This window comes from Nothobranchius furzeri, chromosome 12 (assembly GCF_043380555.1).
Source record: "Nothobranchius furzeri strain GRZ-AD chromosome 12, NfurGRZ-RIMD1, whole genome shotgun sequence".
Lineage (NCBI taxonomy): Eukaryota > Metazoa > Chordata > Actinopteri > Cyprinodontiformes > Nothobranchiidae > Nothobranchius > Nothobranchius furzeri.
Window position 1 is genome coordinate 45,770,533 of NC_091752.1, and position 19,495 is coordinate 45,790,027.

The 19,495-nt window shown below is 42.9% G+C and overlaps 1 protein-coding gene across 3 annotated transcripts in view; it reads left to right on the top strand.

Annotated features, from left to right (window-relative positions):
• slc22a15 (solute carrier family 22 member 15) overlaps positions 1–19,495 on the top strand; it is a 53,562-nt gene that overhangs the window by 12,953 nt on the left and 21,114 nt on the right. For all 3 annotated transcript variants that reach the window (XM_054734643.2, XM_054734644.2, XM_070542641.1), the window contains exons 2-3: positions 8,235–8,384; positions 12,637–12,769. In XM_054734643.2, coding sequence (XP_054590618.1) covers positions 8,235–8,384; positions 12,637–12,769 — 283 coding nt within the window. The remainder of the gene's footprint in view (positions 1–8,234; positions 8,385–12,636; positions 12,770–19,495) is intronic.

Here is a 19,495-nt window from a genome sequence, read left to right on the forward strand (position 1 = left end):
AGCAAAAGTGCTACTTTTCACAAGTAAAGGAACAAATAGCTTATTTTTCTGGACAATGTTGCAGTAGTGCAGGTTTAAATTATACAAATCCAAACATTCAAAACATAAACAATATGTAAACAAATCAAAGAAACACCACTTGTCTTCTCATATACTTGTTTTCTTCATTATCAAAATGAAAATCTAAAACTCCAGTCCACACTTGACTTGAGCACTGTACAAGTCAACCTTAAAAAATATGTATTTAAAATAAATAGCCACTTTATACAAATTACTAAAATAACTACTACACTATGTAATCAAATCCAAATGTTCAAGTATGGGCTGCATGGTGGCACAGTGGTTAGCACTGTCGCCTCGCAGCACGAAGGTTGCAGGTTCGAAACTCGGCTCGGCTGCGGCCTTTCTGCGTGGAGTTGCGTGTTCTCCCCATGCATGTGTGGGTTTCCTCCGGGTACTCCGGTTTCCCCCACAGATCACAACATGCCCTATAGGTTATAAATTGTAAGTCGCTTTGGATAAAAGCGTCAGCTAAATGAATAAACATAAACATAAGTATAAATGGCATTGAAAAAGTAAACAAATCAATGATAAGGAACTAATTGCACATTTCTCTTCATCATCAACAAATAAGATGCTTCATCCAGCAACCAGCATCACGACTATGCATGACCATTTACTTCAGGTTGAAATGCAAAAATGTCAACATATTAACCTTGTCTGGTTTAATATGTGATCTAAGAGAGGAAAGAATGTACCTGCTAGCACTGAATATTCTCTCTGATGGAACACTAGTTGCTGGGATACACAAAAGTTTAGTTCAGTTCAGTTACGTATTTATAAAGCTCTTTAAAACACCCAGCACAGGAACAAAGTGCTGTACAGAAAATACATTAAACAATAGAATAAACAGAAAGCAGCAAAGAGAAATAAATAAAACACATGAGACATAAAATTAAAACAGCCCAATAATAAGAATAAAAACCAGATAAAAACAGCATTGAAACACCCAAAAACAGTTAAAATAAGTCAAAACTAAAAATAGCAACCGACATCTCACAAGGTGACAAAAGCAAGGGTAAAGAGGTGGGTTTTCAAGAGTGACTTAAAAACAGGTAAGGAACTGGCCTGTCTTATCTCTAAAGGAAGCTCGTTCCACAGTTTAGGAGCTGCTACAGCAAAGGCGCGATCTCCTCTTAAGTTTACGCCCAGTCCTGGGTACATTCAGGAGCAGCTGATCAGCTGACCTGAGAGAGCGGGAGGGTGTGTAAGGCTGTAACTGGACAGAGAGATAAGAAGGTGCAAGGCCATGGAGACATTTAAAAGCAAACAAAATAATTTAAAAATGAATCCTAAAAGAAATGGGCAGCCAGTGAAGTGAAGCTAAAACGGGAAATGTGCTCAAACTTTGGAGTGCCAGTTAAAAGACGGGCTGATGCATTTTGCACCCTCTGTAGATGACTAATATAAGATGCACTGACCCCAATATAGAGTGCGTTACAGTAATCCAGCCGAGTGGTAACAAAGGCGTGGATCACTGTCTCGAAGTGCTGCCGTGAAAGAATTAGCTTTATTTTCGCCAGCTGCCTGAGGTGAAAGAAGCTAGATTTTACCACCGCCCTAATCTGATATTCAAACGTCAGATCACAGTCCACTTTGACCCCCAGGTTTATGACAGTTGGCTTAACAAACTGGGCCAGGGAATCAACATACACTTTGGGGGTCTCAGTAGGACTACCAAAAATCATCACCTCAGTCTTTTTATCATTGAATTTTAAAAAGTTAATAGACATCCAAGCCTTTATGTCATCAAGACACTGAAGTAATGGCTGTATGCGGTGTCCGTCTTTTTTCTGAAGAGGGACATAGATCTGACAGTCGTCAGCATACAAGTGGAAAGCAATGCCATGCTTACTCAGTATAGACCCGAGAGGAAGAAGATACAAAGAGAAGAGGAGAGGGCCAAGAACCGAGCCCTGCGGGACACCACACAAGAGAGGAGTAGAGGACGACACATAGTCACCGAGACTGACACAAAATGTTCGCCCTGCCAAGTAGGACCTGAACAACTCGAGAGCTGTGCCGCTAATGCCCACCCAGTGCTCCAAACGAGAGAATAAAATGGCATGATCCACAGAATCAAAAGCAGCTGTCAAATCTAAAAGCACAAGAACAACACAGTCCCCAGCATCAGTAGCTAAGAATATGTCATTAAAAACTTTTAAAAGGGCTGATTCGGTGTTATGAAAGGGTTTAAAACCAGATTGGAAAACCTCTAATACATTTTGATTTTCCAAGAAGGCCAATATTTGGCTATAGAATATCTTTTCAAGAATTTTAGAAAGAAAAGGTAGTATGGAGATAGGCCTGTAATTCGCCAGATCCTGCGGATCAAGAGCAGGTTTTTTAATCAGAGGTTTGACTACTGCATGTTTAAAATCTTTAGGGACAACGCCTGACATCAGACTATGGTTTACCAGCTCAAGAACCAGAGGACCAACTGTAGGTAACACCTCTTTTAAAAGTCGAGGAGGAACAGCATCATTTGGAGACCCTGCAGGCTTAAGACGACCAACAGTCTCCGTTATAATGGACAGGGTCACTGGCTCAAACCTGCCAAAGACAGCAGAGCAGGAAAGACTGAGGGGTCATGAGCACAAGGACAGATTTGAGCCCTTGTTATGGAAACCTTCTCAATAAAAAAAAGTGTAAAAAAAATTCACAGGCTTCAGCTGAGGGCTCAATACAGTCAGTATACGGTGCACTAAGAACAGAGTTAATAGTTTTAAATAAAACACGCGGGTTGTGGCAGTTAGTCAAAATAATGTCAGATAAGTGTTTTCTTTTGGCCTCTCTCACAGTTCTTTGATATTGACGCCAACAGTCCTTCAGCATCTGAAATGACACCTGTAGTTTGTCCTTTTTCCATTTGCGCTCAGCCCGACGGCAGTCGCGTCTGACAACTCGGGTCATGTCGTTCATCCAAGACTCAGATTTAGTTTTAGGCAGCCTGGTTTTTAATGGAGCCACAGTGTCTAAAGCAGTCCGACAGGTGGAATCAAACCAAGAGCTCAGTTCCTCAGTCTGGCTGCATAAAAAATCCGGGATCTGACAAATCTGGTCAAATACTGTTGAACAGTGCTCAGCAATGGAGGAGTTCAAAACACGACTGCACTGAGCAACAGCACAAGGTTTAACTGAGACACATGCAAGAGGAACTTCAAACATCACAGGACTGTGGTCAGAAAACACAGCATCACAAATCTCTATTTTAAAAGTAGGGAAGTCATGAGATAAAACAAAATCAAGTGTGTGTCCACGTTCATGTGTGGGACCTGTCACCCATTGCACCAGATTAAACGAATCAATAAGGTTTAAAAAGCCCTTCACCATGGGCATATCAGGACAACACACATGAATATTAAAATCACCAACAATAAGAATACGATCATATTTTGGCATGAATTCAGCCAAAAAGTCAGCAAAATCATCCAAAAAGTCCTTATTGTATTTTGGAGGGCGATAAACCAACGCACGCAACACTGTGTGAGCGCAGCCCAGCTCAAACACAGATAGATCAAAGCCGGTAAGCGACGGGGCCGGTAGCTGTTTACATCTAAAATGACTTTTAAAGATAGTGGCTATTCCTCCTCCTCGGCCCAACAAACGCGGGGAATTAAAATAGCAGCAATCGCCAGGTAGAAGATCAGAGAAGATGCTGCACTCACCGGCGCTCAGCCACGTCTCGCACACACAGAGAAAATCGAGTCCTCGAGATGTAAAAAAAATCCTTCAAAATAAATGTTTTATTCGCTAGGGACCTAGTATTTACCAGGCCAAACCTGGCAGTGAGCGGCGGGTCCCCATCACTAGCTGTCATAGAAGCCCGACACAGAGGCCGCAGGTTACGCGGATTCACACCACGCCGGCGGGGACGAGGAGGGCAGGGTTTTAGGGACTGGGGCGTCCCATCCAGGCCGAAGACAGGTACCAGCCAGGCACAGACAGGATCCAACGATCGCCGGGAGAAGCGGAGGTTAGGCGCCGCTCCTTGTTTTCTAAATAAGGGCTTGTGAGAATAGCCAAAAGAAGCTTTCAGCTTCACCAGGAAGCCGGCCCGGTGACCCCGGCGATGGTACTTATGCCGGAGAGGTGGATCTGGGACACGGCACAGGTGAGCCGGGATCTCCGATATTAGCGGGGGCAAAGTTTTATGTCCAGCTTGGTTCCATTTCGCCCAGCTTTTGGCAGAAGGTCGGAGATCCAGTAGGGATAGGCGATCATATACCAAGAGAGAGTTGGCATTTCCTACAATAGTCAATAAAATCAAAACAAACAAACATAACAGTGGTAGTGACAGACAGCAAGCCACGAACACCGGCGCCATCTTGAGTCAATCACCAGCAGTCAACAGCTTTTTAGCTAGCCTGGCAAGATGAGGCAGCTCTGATGCATGGCCCCTCCACCACACCAGTGGATCATCATCAGCTAGAATGGATGGCAGAGACATGTAGACTTTGACTTCCTCCTTCACCTTATCTTCTGGGGTGGCTGGACCTGAACCCTCTTCAGATCGCCGCTGCCTTGTTGAGGTAATCTTTTTTAGTAACCCAGCAAGGCCTTTCCCTGCTGATGCTGCTGTAGAGTTACTGCTGGTGCTTTGTGGTTCTTGCCTGACTTGTACAGGGGTCAGCTTCAAGGCCTCCTGAACACAGCGGTCAACTACATCATCCACAGGGGCATCTAAGTAGTTATTCTTGAACCTGGGGTCAATGAAACAAGCCATCTGCATGACATATTTTGCTTTCTCTGTGTACCTCTTGTTTAGGTCTTCTCTCATTGCCTGTTTCATCTGCTTGGTCAGGGCTGGTTCCTCTTCATTTTCCTCCAGGACATCACCAGTGATGTGGTCAAGGACTGGCTTAATGGCTGATAAAGTTACTCGTGTCTCTGAGCAAACTGCATCTGTAAACTTGCTCAGTGGTTCAAGGAGCTGGCAGACTTGCTCCATGATAATTATGTCAGTGTCCTTTGGCATCAGATGCCAAGCTCCTCTTTCTGCAGTCAGTGTGGCACAGACTGCCTGCTGCTGGCTGATAAACCGCTCAAGCATCTTGTATGTCGATCCCCATCGGGTCACAACGTCATGGATGAGCGCCTGCGGTGGCAAGGTGAGGGCAGCTTGCTTTTCTCTCAGTCCTCTCTTTCGCTTCCAGCTCCGTGAGAAGCTTTGGACAAGATGACGACAGGTCCTTACCGCTGTTTCAACTCTATTTATTTTCAGAGCCTTTGAGATGGCCAGGTTCAAATTGTGACCAAAGCATCCAATCCACACATCTGGAAACTCTTCAAAGACCTTGGTCATGTTGGTTGCATTATCTGTGGTTATGGAGACCAGATCTGTCTTGTTTATCTCCCACTCCTCCAACATATTTTCAAAAAACTCTGGAAAAAACTGGGTTTCTAAGCAGTGTGATTCCAGTTGCCAGTCTGGGGTGAGATAATGAACTGTAAAGCTGATGTATGGTAGACCACCCCCTCTTTCACTGGTCCAGAGATCAGTAGTGGCAGCAAAGAATTCACCCTGAGCCAAACTCTTCTTAACATCAGCTTTGACTGCATTGTACATTTTTGGGATTTCAGTCTTAGAAAAATAATTGCGTGTACTAGGCACTTTGTAATGAGGGACAGCAACCTTCATCATCCTCAGAAACCCAGGTCTCTCGACTATCCGGAAAGGCATGCCTTTTGCTATTAAATAGGCGATGGCTGCAGTCAGTTCTTGAGCCTTTTGGGATGCAGGCACATAATCGGTCTGTTTTTGGAATGCTTGCTCAAGTGTCTGTGTCACTGATGATCCAGTAGCGGTTCTCCGTTGCCTCGCTGTCTGTCCCACTGCTGCTCTCTGTAAACAAAAATGAAATATATATACAATGAGTTTGCCTATACCTTTTTTTTTGTTTTTTGTTGCTAAATCGAAAGAAAAGGATTGGCAAAAAATGTATTATCTCACAGGGCATTTTAAAGGAAGTTCAAGTACACACGTTCTGCACACGTTCCGCTGCTGTTTCTCACCAGTATCAGCTGATGCAGGGCTTTAGTTTCGTTGAGCCGTTCGTGTCAGTGGACACGGTAGGGTTGGGAAGGGGCGGGACATGACACTTAGCCTGGCGGGTGGCCAAGCAAAGCCTAGCAGGCAGCCAGGCTTATAAAGCGCTGGGGCAAACCCTGCAGCAAAATGTAAGTTGATTTTTGTGTGACTCGGTCTTTAAGAACAGCCTTTTCCTTTAATGTCCAATGTAACAAATAGGCCTATACATTTTATATACATTATTTTATTCTTGGAAAAGATCCCCCAAAGTAAACTGGAAGTCAACTTTTACTTTGTAAGCAGCACATCAGCCTGCAAATTTGCGTGCACAAGAAATCCATGAGAGGGCAGGCATCACAGCAGAGGACCATAAATGTTCTGTTGCACAATACACAGTATTGCTCAATCATGAATTAATTTGAAGCATAACACTGCTTATTTGTTTCTTTGGAGTTAAGCAGCTAAAACTTGTCCTTAATAAAATTGTCAAACGTTCGAGTTTATTGAAGAAGTGCTGCTCAACTGGTTGTAACGGCACCTCAGCTTTATACACCTGATTCACAGACTGATACCAATGCTGCTGACAGTAAAATGCTTAAGCAGTCAAAACAGGAGAATCTAACAGACTGTTATGGTTGTTAACTTACTAAAATAGCACGTTTCAAGCACCCGGCGACAGCAACCAGGTTGACGCTTAAAACATGGGTTTAACAAATGTTCCTTGAAAGTGAGCACTTAAGGCTGGGGCTCACCGGAGACACGCGCCGTCATTTTGAATAGAAGCTATTATAGTTACTGAGAGTGGCTACGCGGGGAGCACCGCGCCGAGGCGCTGAAGATAGGCATCAGTTCTCTTTCAAGCGCCACGCCACGGTGGCGCAACAGCTGTTAACAAGATTGTGGAGTACTTTACAACAGACATTTACAACGGCTTTACGGCACAAACCCAACCCAAATTGATTACTTTAAAGTACTATTGATCTTAAAATATTCTAATAAATAGTGTACTTACCCGTTTTTAATGAATTAGTCTCTCAAAACACAGCGGCAAGTCTGATCACGTAAAAACAAGAGTCACTTTCCGCTTCCTGTTTTCAAGTCTCGCGTAAGGTTGTGACTATCGCGCAACTTTCCAAGAAGCTCTCAGCGGCACGTCCTGTGTGACCATTTTACTTTTCAAAACCGCAGCGCATCTGTCTCCAGTGTGCCCCAGGCTTTACACAATCTTGTAGCATTTGTAAGAGACATTCTTCAGGTACACCACAAGTCTGTAGAGATCTCAGTGGGGTGTCAGTGTTAGTGGCCATGCGGCAGGCAAGAGATTGCAGGTGAACTGCCAGTTCTCTACCTGGTATTAGGATTTTGAATGCTATACATTTTACATCCTAAGAATAAAAACATATTTCATATCATGGGTAGCAACCTGGTCCTAGAGAGCCACTATCCAGCACATTGTTGTTGTTCAGCTGTTGTCCAGAGGGCTTTTAATGACCTGCTGATTAAAATCAGGTGTGTTGGAGCAGATTGGCCTCTAAAAAATGCTGGAGAGCAACGCTCTAGGCCCAGAGTTACCTAGCCCTGTGGCTAATCTAAAGCTATGGCTAACAGCTATTTACCATTCAAAAACTAGTCTAAACAATACAGTTCAGGTCTGCTTGTATCCAAGTGTCGTTCCTCTGGGGAAGAAGAGGGAGAAAATCATCCACTTCAAATGAGTGCTCAGAGTCCCCCCCCCCCCCCCCCCATTGGAGTCTCATGTTATGTGGAGGGTAACTCTGAAGTGCCTTTTTTCCCTCCACCTGAACCAATCCTCATGTAACCCTCTTATCTCTATTACGGTAGCGCGACTCGGGTTGCGAATGACCACAGTCACCAATTCTTGTCTTGTGTCTTGCCCATGTATGTCTGATCTCTGAATTGTGTGTACTGAAACTCTAATTTCCCTCTGGGATTATTAAATTATTGATTGATTGCTTAAGGTGGTCCATCCGTCCAGTTCCACTTCATATCCAACGTCAGGCCTCTGAGGTTAGAGGTCCCAGGGGAAAGCCCTGACATTCTTATTAAAGTTTTTCCACTGTGCTCATTCTTGATTTAATGTTGATAGTCAAAACCTGCTTCATATTATTGTTGTGTGTTTCAGGTTTACATGGCTTGTCAGTCCATGTTGATTGTTCTGGTTGGTTACACACCAGAGTACCGGATTGAGCATCAGAAAGACACCCCCTCCAGTCAGCTTGTCCTGCAGCAACACGTCTCCTTTACAGAGGACGTCAGCACCATAGTGACTGAGGTCAGTGAGTCAAATGCATGTTATGTCATTTTAGGACATCCGTAGAAAACCATCATCAGACATCAGATCAAATGGCCTCTGACTAAACGGCGTCAAAACAAAGCACTCAGAAGTGACTCAGAGAGAAGCATCCTGTAGGTGGCACTATCGTTGGGTTTACAGCTGAATTGTTGCCCAAGTCCATCGTCATTGTGTGGCAGATACAGAACATAAGATTCAGGCTTCTAACAATGCCACAGTAATTAGGCCCGAGCAGTGAAAGCGCTGCGAAGGCCAATTGTATCTGCTCTGTTTATATTTCTTCCACCAAGTAAATTGGCTTTTTGGAGGGCTTAACATACCCAAAAACTCAGGAATTTTTGCACACATGTCAGGCGTGGTGTAAAATTTTGTATTTTAAAGGTCCCAAAAAAATCGCAATAAAACTAGCTCCACAGTGCCCCCTAGAATGTGAAAAATACCCCCCTCCATAAACCTTAGTTTGTTGTACAGTTATGAAATGTTGTACACTTGTAGTACTCAACAGTCCGCACAGAAAAGCCTCTTGCAACCATGGTCAACATCAAACAATAAGTCGGCCATTTGGTTTGAAGTGGTGATTTTGACCCCGTTTTGGCCGTTTCTAGGGTCTGCGTCTGATTGATTTACTCGATCATTTTTCGCATGATCGTCTCGAAAGTTGTGGGAAATTGCTCAGAAGGGATGAGCAATAAAATAGAAAAAATAAAACTGACTTTTCGTATATGCTGAGGGGACGTGGCCAGGCCTCGAAGTTCGACTACTCGCCAAAAAAATATAAATGGCCATAACTTCATACTCGAATAGTTACAAAAATTTCTGTGGTCATTCAACATCCAGCCACAAACTAAACTGAATGGTCGGATGATGACATCACACAAGCCCCGCCCCCTCAGGACCAAAAAGGTCAAGCTTTACTGTGATGGGTCCCAAATCGCCCCATTTCACTTAATCACCACACATTTGTAGCTATTAACTCAAGACAAGTGGGTGTTTCTTGGCGTCACTTTATGGAAGTTTTCAATGATACTGAGGTCATTCACTGTCTTCATGATGGTGTAATGACCCTTCAGATCTGATAGCTTTCCAGAACGGGAGGGGCGTTGATGTCATGACGAATGCTGGCATGACGCCGTGACCTTACGTTTGCCTGTAACTTCCACAAACAGCCTCTGATCTGCACGAGACTGAACATGGCAATCAACAATCATGCTCTTTAGCCAATGAGGCCCAAACGATTGGTGAGTGTTGTATAATATCACCACAGCACCCCCTACATACTGTAATAACTCCTACAGACGCGGTCAAAAATACACTAAACTTGCTACAAGTCATCACACAAAGGCACCCAACACAAATTGGTTGATATTGCTTTAGCTCCACCCCCTGACAGATATTATGCCCTGAATAACACATGCATGATGCACTTTACACCAAACTACACGCAAATGATTGTTGTGAACCTACAAACTGCTCCTTGGGATATTTTCCTAAATTTGGGACAGCACCCCTAGATAAATTTAACCTTCAATAACTTCAAAAAACGTGGTCAGAATAGCATTAACCTTTGTCTATGTCATCACACCACCAGTGTGGTAAAGATGGAGTATCCCCTAGTGGTGAAATGTGTAATTTAATGGTGGGCTCAGATGAGATCCTGAGTCAGGGTGAGGTGCAGATGAGGAAGACCATTCATGGTATCCGGGGACATGGTGGTCGACGTTTCTGTTCCACGGACGTGCCTGGGTGCCCCAGGCTGCCGGCCAGGTCGGAGCAGCGCGGTGCGGAGCTGCGAGGGCCGAACAACGCTGCTTGCAGCTTTGATTGTCATTGTTTTTGGATGCTTTTTAATTCTGGCCAGGCACAGAGACAGAGGTGAAAGAAAAAGGAAAAGACAAAAGGAAGAGGTTAATCAATGATGAACAAAAGTCTGCTTCTAGACCTGCAGAAAGAGAAAAACACACAACAATACAACTAGAGCAAGCTATCACTGCATCAACCTGATGAGGAAATATAAAATCAACAATGATTTACTGAACAATCAGACAATATTAAATCACAGTGCATTTAGTGCCAACCACAGCCTTAAGACGTGTGCTGAAAACGCCCAAGTCCATACTTATCAGAGCACCGTGTGAGCATCTGTGTGTGTGTACACATGCTTGTATATGTAAGGTTTCACAATAGGAGCGTCCAATAGTGAGTGTGAGGGGCCACATATCTGCCCCCCAAAGCTGTGCAGGAGATGGAGGGAGCTCCAAGTCCCAGAGATCCAGGAGCTATCCCAGAGTGCAGGGACCCCAGAGAGGCTATAACCAGAGAAGCCCCTGCCCCTCTCGAGATGCACAGAGGATTGCCCCAGGGGGCCACAACAAGCAGCCGGCAGAGTCCTGGAAGGTAACAGCGGCAAGCCCAAAGGCTCGCCCGCAGCCTCCCACCCCAAGCCGGATGAGCCAGGGACCCAGCGCCCTAGGACCCAGGGTCGACCAACCTTGCTGGGGACCCAACAGAGCCCAGGGACACAGATCGCACCAGGCAGCCCCCGAATCAATCAGACAGATGCTAAAAATCTTAAGCCCCCTGACACGGGAGCCGCGACCACGCAGGCAGGGGAGGGTAGTTAAAGATGTATAGCAGCACAAGAAGTCCCAGGAGAGGGGAGGAGTCCAAGACCCCACCTGACATATACAGTCATATATAAACACAGTCACACACTCCCTCTCTCATGCTCACACATACACATACAACTGAAGACTTACAAAAATGAATGCTAGACACCCACTCACACTCCCCATACACACCCTATTCATTCTGGTTCCCGTACTGCTGCACAATGGGTACAACTGTCACTGGTTCCCAGAGTTAGCCCCTTTCTGCTGGGGTGATGATGAGCAGGCACCCCGCCCAACGCTGAGCAAAGCAACGCACCACCCCAGACCCCAGCCAGACAGCCAGTTCCCACTCCTAGCCTCCAGCCTACTACTGCCCGTAGAGGCACCACCTTTGCTCCAACTTAAGATACCCGGATGAGGACATAACACTGAAAAGCCTACAGCTAAAAATGCCGATCGAAACTAAGACAGCGCTCGGCATAATGGAAAGAAACAGAAAAACATTACTCAAAGAAAGGATAAGGAGCATCATAACCAAACAGTAACGAGTGGCAAACAAACTGGAAAAAAGACACCTGGCCTTAAAATGGATTAACAAAATTGATGAGAAAGCAAAGGAGCAAACAAAACGACACATGATGGAGCAACAAGAAAAATAATTCAACAAAGTAAAGCAAAGACACATCAAAAAGTGAAATAAACTCATTAGCAAGAAAAAGGAAAAGTTGTCACAATATTTTGAGGATTTCACCTCGATAACGATAAATGGACGATAACTACAGGTTTGTGCAGAAACAAAAGTTGTCCACTAGATGGGGCTGTCCCTTGTATTACGTTAAGTCACATTTTTACGTAACTCAAGGTGGTACAGCTTCTTAAAAGGACATGAATGTTGCCAACCTACACACGTTTTCCTTTTTTATTATCAAATTTTTTTATATGGGAAAATTGACCTCGATAAGAGTCAGAAATTTTGATAACAACATTTTTTATTTATTGCCCAGCCCTACATGACAGTAAGAAAAAAGATTAGAACAACCAAAAGATAAAATATCAACAGATAAAAAATGTAGAGTTGTATACGAAATACCATAACTATAATAAATAACAAATAAATAACTCTGCAATAAAACATACATAGGAGAAACCAGACGCCAACTCAACACACGAAAAACAACATCAAAGGGAATGTGAGAGGGAAATAAGTCGAAGACACACAAGAGCAGCAATACAAGAAGCAGAAAGTACAATAAAGAAATCAGCGGTAACAGGCCACTGCACTAGGGAAAACCACATAATGTACTGGGACGGTACACGGATCACAAACACAGAACAACAAAAATATAAAAGATGGATCAAAGAAATGATAGAGATAAGGAGGTGTGCACACAGGAACATGAACAGAGATGATGGAACATACTCATTGGATCAGGCATTGGATCAGTTGACCTTGCGGGGAATTGCTTTGCAGCACTCTGCTGCCTGCACAGAAGTTTGCATGTGGAAAACCTTTCTGACACTCCTTGTGCATCTCTCTGTTGCAGAGCTAATAGAGAAGTAAAAATCAGGTTTAAGTCTGCTGCTGAAATCTAAAAGCAGCTTTCCACCTCTGTGTTCCTCAGTGGTTTCTCATCAAGCAGCAGGCCTATAAGGTCAATCTCGCTGGGTCTCTCTTCTTCACCGGCCTCCTGGTTGGAAATGTGATCTTTGGACCTCTCTCCGACAAGATCGGCAGGAGACCAGTTTATCTGACAGGTGAGAAAAAGCACAAACTGGTTAGTCAGTGATTTCTAAACTGGAGCCACTTATTTTCAGTTTATCTGAGAGAGGCTTCTCTGTAATCCACGCCCTCTGGCCCTACAGAGCCCTCCAAATCTTTGCTAGATGACATCATGCTGCTAAACAGCAGATTCTCTTCACAAAGCTGCATCTGGAATGCTAAACTCCTGGAATGAAAAACAAAACGTGTATCTGCTGAAAAGTGGCTTTAGGGAAAAATTTTTACTAAGTAAAGCATTCAGGCCAGATAAATACAATAAAGTTTATCTCTCGCAAAATCGAATATCTACCAAGAAATCACAATGTAACCGTAGACACATTGCTGTGTGTGTGTGTGTGTGTGTGTGTGTGTGTGTGTGTGTGTGTGTGTGTGTGTGTGTGTGTGTGTGAGTGTGTGTGTGTGTGTGAGTGTGAGTGTGAGTGTGAGTGTGTGTGTGTGTGTGTGTGTGTGTGTGTGTGTGTGTGTGTGTGTGTGTGTGTGTGTGTGTGTGAGTGTGAGTGTGTGTGCGCGCTCGCGCGCTCTGTCTTCTCGATCCCCAGTGAGTCGTGCAGGATGGCTGCTTATACTGAGCCAGGATCCTCTGGAGTTTTCTTCCTGCTAAAAGGGAGTTTTCCTCTCCACAGTCGCTGCATGCTTGCTTAGTATGAGGATTGCTGTAAAGACACTGACACTAGTCAGTGACTTGATGCAATTTGCTGAGTTCCTTATATAGGAAACCTTATTTTCTGATTGGCTTAATGAACTGACCTGCATTGGAATTTTTATTATGTTAAGTGCCTTGAGATGATTTGGCGCTATATAAATAAAATTGAATTGAATTGAACTGAATTGAATTTGTTCTGCTTGTGGCCGATGTCAACTTCCAGGCAAAGCCAACAGTTCTGTTGTCTAAAGCTTTATAAAATGAACTCCAAAGACACAGGCAGTGGGATTAAAAAGGTTTGGTCACACACACAAAAACAGGAGTAAAAGCATCCATTTATTATCCAGTAATTTCCAGGAACCAAATTCAACAAGTTTCTAATGTGGATGTGTTCTCTACAGCATTTCCCGTTTAATATGGGCTTTAATTATTTGTTGTTAATGAATTTTATGCCCGTTTGCTGCCAACTTTCTAAACTAAGCAGATTACCTGAATGGGGTTAAAAAGAGTTTTATGAAATTTAATTTAAATACAGGGTTGGTCATTTATATGGATATACCTTAATAAAATGGGAAAGGTTGGTGACATTAATGTCCTTTTTGTGGCACATTAGTATATGTGAGGGGGCAAACTTTTCAAGATGGGTGGTGACTATTGTGGCAATTTTGAAGTTGGCCATCTTGGATCCAACTTTTGTTTTTTCAAAAGAAAGAGGGTCATGTGACACATCAAACTTTTTGGTAATTTCACAAGAAAACAATGGTGTGCTTGGTTTGAATGTAACTTTATTCTTTCATGAGTAATTTAAAAGTTTCTGACCACTTATAAAATGTGTTCAATGTGCTGCCTATTGTGTTGGATTGCCAATGCAACCCTCTTCTCCCACTCTTCACACACTGATAGCAACACCGCAGGAGAAATGCCTGTACAGGCTTCCAGTATCCATAGTCTCAGATGCTGCACATATTGTTTCTTCACACCATGGACAGTTGCCTTCAGATGACCCCAAAGATAAAAGTCTAAGGGGGTCAGATCGGGAGACCTTGGGGACCATTCAACTGGCCCACGATGACCAATCCACTTTACAGGAAACTGTTCATCTAGAAATGCTTGGACCTGACACCCATAATGTGGTGGTGCACCATCTTGTTGGAAAAACTCGGGGAACGTGCCAGCTTCAGTGCATAAAGAGGGAAACACATCATCATGTAGCAATTTCAAATATGAAGTGGCCTTGAGCTTTCCATTGATGATGAATGGCCCCACTGTCTTTGGACCCCATATACCACACCATACCATCACTTGTTTTGTTCCAACAGTCTTAGAGGGATTTATCTAATGTGGGTTAGTGTCAGACCAATAGTGGTGGTTTTGTTAACTTCACCATTCACATAAAAGTTTGCCTCATCACTGAACAAAATCTTCTGCGTGAACTGAGGGTCCTGTTCCAATTTTTGTTTTGCCCTTTCTGCAAATTCTGTGTGCCGATCTGGGTCATCCTCATTGAGATGCTGCAGTAGCTGGAGTTTGTAAGGGTGCCATTTGTGAGTAGCTAATATCCGCTGAAGGGATGTTCGACTAATGCCACTCTCCAGTGACATGCGGCAAGTGGTACGCTGTGAGTTCTTGCTGAATGAAGCTAGGACAGCCACTGATGTTTCTTCATTAGTGACAGTTTTCATGTGTCCACATTTTGGCAAATCCAACACTGAACCAGTTTCACGAAATTTAGCAAGCGGTTTGCTAACTGTAGCATGGGAGATGGGTGGTCTCGTAGGGTGTCTTGCATTGAAGTCTGCTGCAAAGACCTGGTTACTGCGTTCACCAGATATCAACCCAATTTGGATCCGCTCCTCACGTGTTAACCTCTTCGACACGTCAATGGCTGTGAACAAAGAGAAACTTGTAAATAACTCATGAACGAATAAAGTTATGTTCAAAGCAAGCACACCATTCTTTTCTTGTGAAATTACCAATAAGTTTGATGTGTCACATGACCCTCTTTCTGTTGGAGAAAAAAAAGTTGGATCCAAAATGGCCACCATGGTTACCACCCATCTTGAAAAGTTTGCCCCCTCACATATACTAATGTGCCACAAACATATGAGGCCAGAACAGTCTCAATAAGAATTAAGTCACACAACGTTTTCCACAAATGCACACGTTCATTCGGAAATCCACATTCTGTGTTTCACAAATATAATTCGGAGGAACACAAATGCACACGCTCATTCGGAAATTCACACTCTTTGACTCATAAATATAATGTGAAAAAATAAGTCACGCAACATTTTCCACAAATGCACACGCTAATTCTGAAGTTCACACTCTGTGGTTCACAAATATAATTTGTAAGAACACTTGTAATATAAACTCAGATCATACGAATTGCTGAACGTGCATTTACGAACAGCTTCTCATTTGTGAACCTTTCCGCGTTTGTGAGTGAAATCTGTGTGGTGCATTCACGGACAGCTTCTCATTTGTGAACCTTCCTGCATTCGTGAGAGAAATCGGTGTGCTGAATTTTGAGACTCTCCTAACGTCGCAGGTCAACAAACGTCACCATTGGCTAATGAACCTGTCAATCAAATATATGCTTCTGCCAGGGCTGTTCGCTTTCAGCCAATGGCTCCTTATGTTACAGAACAGCTCTGCTGTGCGCATAAGTCGGACACAATTTCCTGCATGTGTAGCTCGGGGGTGACGATGGATGAAGATATCGCGTTAGCGTTCATACTTGTTTAATTTTCAATTTTAATTCTGGTGCCTGTTAGCAGCTGAAACACATCATCACGTGCTTGTGGATATCAAATATCGAATATGAAAACATGACTGTAATAATAAGTAAAGGTTAGCAGCTGTAGCTTCAGTGTGCTCATAGGAAACATGACAAAAGAACACAAACCACATTTCTCTTTATGGCCTATATAGTTGTCATCACTAACGTTACATGATTTACAGAATACATGTGACCAACTAACATTTCATGTTCTACCACCGGATGTTTGGATCAAAATATGAACCAATCAGATCTTAGATCAGGTGAGAGCCAGGCGTTTCCCATCATGCCCAAGGTTTTGCAGCCAAGGGAGAACAACTGCAGCGCCTTGCTCCAAAATCTGCGGCCGCCTTGATCTCAAGTGGTTATCGTTGCCTACGTATGCATGACGTCAGAGCAAGTCGGCGTCAAGTCGGACACAAATCTAACCGGTTACATTACATTACCAACGCTCCACCATATGGGTGGCCTCTTAATAATCTTATTCAGAAAAATTATGCATTTTTACTAAGTGAAAGCAAACCCGTTAGGGGCAGAGACCTCTTGAAGCTCATATTAAACATTGTCTGCAGAGAAGATAAGAGAAGCTAGTAAATCATCAGGCCTATTCCATGGGAGTGACTCTGAAAAGGAGCAAAAGCTCCAGGTCTTTATCTTGGCAGGTGTCTCTATTCTCCTGTGTTCAGGCTTTTGGTTACATCAGTTACTTTTCCTTTTAATGAGCTGCATATATTTCTAACACAGCCTTCAGTGACATCAAGAAAAAAAACTTTTTAATTGTAAAAGACATTATTCTCATTCTAAGAACAAATTAACAAACTGTGTGTGGGTATGTGTGTCCAGATGCAACTTAACACAGACTCAGAAGCATAGAGAATCTTCTCACAACACCTAATCATCCCTTGATCAAAAAACCAGTAGATAGAATCTTGTCATGTTATTCTATTTAATAAGTAGATGGACGGAGGTATAGTACAAGTTTTCAAGTGTAATGAAGATGATCGCAGGGTAACACAGTTCCCCTTAAATGTTGAGCAAAAATTATGAAACGAGACAAAATTCAAACAATAACATGTAAAAATAAATGGATCTCCTGATAAGTAGGTGCTTCACCTTTAAATGTTTTTATTAGAGCTGGATACACAGGAAGATGCATGTTACTAAACCAACTCTAGCAATGATAGCACATTTACATTTTGAAGAATTGTAGCATAGATGAAGTGAACAGCAGCCTTTTCAAATACATTCCTGGTCTAAAATAAATCAGGCTGACAAAGACTTTAAGGAAATACACAACTATAAATGAATTTAGACATCTATTTTGGGGTCTATCCTTTAGCATTTCATATTTACAACGGCAAATCCCTTGAATAACAATATACAGTACATTAACCTTAAAATGGACCACTCCTTCACTTTTTTACTTCCTTCCTTCCTGTCTCTTTATTTTCTTTCTTCCTAACTCCCTACCTTCTCTCTCCTTCCTTCTTCACACATGTAATCATCTAGCCTCAAGTAAGTTCTCAACATACTGGACAGTGTGAAGATATGTGTCCACTCCCAAAAGAGTCTGAATGTTTCAACGGATTAATGTTGTCCTGCAGTTCCAAAATGTCATGATCTGTAAGAGGACTGTCCAGTACAGGGACATTGATCCCAGGATGAGGTTCAGTCATGCATCCATTCTCCTCCCATTCAATCTCTGGTGTCGGTATACCCTGGAAAAGGAAAGTGTGTATGAGCATTGTGCATAATGAATCTCAAGAAAACACAATTAATAAAGCCCTATCATGACCTTTTAACAATTACTTAACATCAATGATGTCAGGCAGAACCTAGCATCTCCATTATTTCATAAATTATCATTTTTTTAATTAATGGGCTACTTTTATGTTAAAACAGCAGTGAGAATATCACATCTGGAAGGTCTAATGCCTTGCATTTTGAACTTGCAGATGTGTCATGACTTTGTAATGTCATGACATTATAGTTGAGTGTCCACTTCAGTAGAGGTGCACACAAACAGAACTGTAATTTCAACAGCCATTTTGTCTTGAATCCAAGAAGCATAGAGCAGAGGTAGATTATCAAAGTGTTGAACATTTGATTTTTAGTTAAGGATCAACTTGACATGTGATCAGTCATTTTAACAGAACATACATTTGCCCCTGGATCAGAAACAGGATTCAGAGCCTGGCCCAGATGCCACAGCTGATTTGGTGTCATGTTTTCCTCTGTCCTGATTGGATGGTTGTCCCACGCATCTCTAAAGACATCCAGGCTGGCCTGGATGCGAGACAAGAAAATATAGTGGCAACAAAACATGTGAAGGATGTTACTGATGTCGAGCAAGTCTTGGTCTTCCAGAGAGTGCAGGATGTAGTAATATAGACCAGTAACACTCATGAAGACATCACGCCACAGGCGCTCGATCCTGGATTTGGAGGGGGATTAAATAAAAGAAAATTATAATATACACACACATTTACATGTCCATACATCCGTTTTCAACTTGAGTTATCTTTTGAATGGTCGCAGGAGGACTGGTGCCTATCTCTAGCAGTCACAGTGTGAGACGAAGGGTGCACCCTGGGCAGGTCAACAGGCACAGGCACGCGCGCACAGACACAAAGCTTCCAAATTAAGTTAAACTCACCGTTGATTGTGTACACTTTTTCCTGCAATGAAGCTGTTGGTGTCAGTTCCACGAACTGAGAACATTAATTATGCAACACCTACATTTTCTCCGCCATGATCTCCTCTCACCATGAAAAAAAAAAACATTAGAATCTTGCTTCAAACATTTTTAATGCACATCTATAACAATCTACATCAATTTGAGTCTCACAGAAATTTCCTTATGTACCTTGCTACTAAGTGAGTAAACAATGTGGCATTATTAACCCTCTGCTGGGGAAATATTTTTTGAAAGAGGGAAATGTTCACCCCCCCCCCCCCCCCCCCAATAGATTTTACTATATGACCTCAAATGGCATGTTATCTTTGGTCAATAACACACTTTAGGCAAAAGCAGATTTGTAACAGGGTAACAGAGGGTAAAGTTGGGAATAACATGAATACCTCAGAGGAAAGCCATGCTCATTCACAGCTTCACTGAAGAAGGCAAGGTGGGTGTCTGCCTGGTTGTTGTCAGCTACCTTCAGGTACATGATCTATGTAATTCAAGCACAAACACTCTCATATGACACATTTTTATAGGGGTCAAAACAATCAATTACCAAATGAAAGGTACAACAGCCATACAATAACATGTTA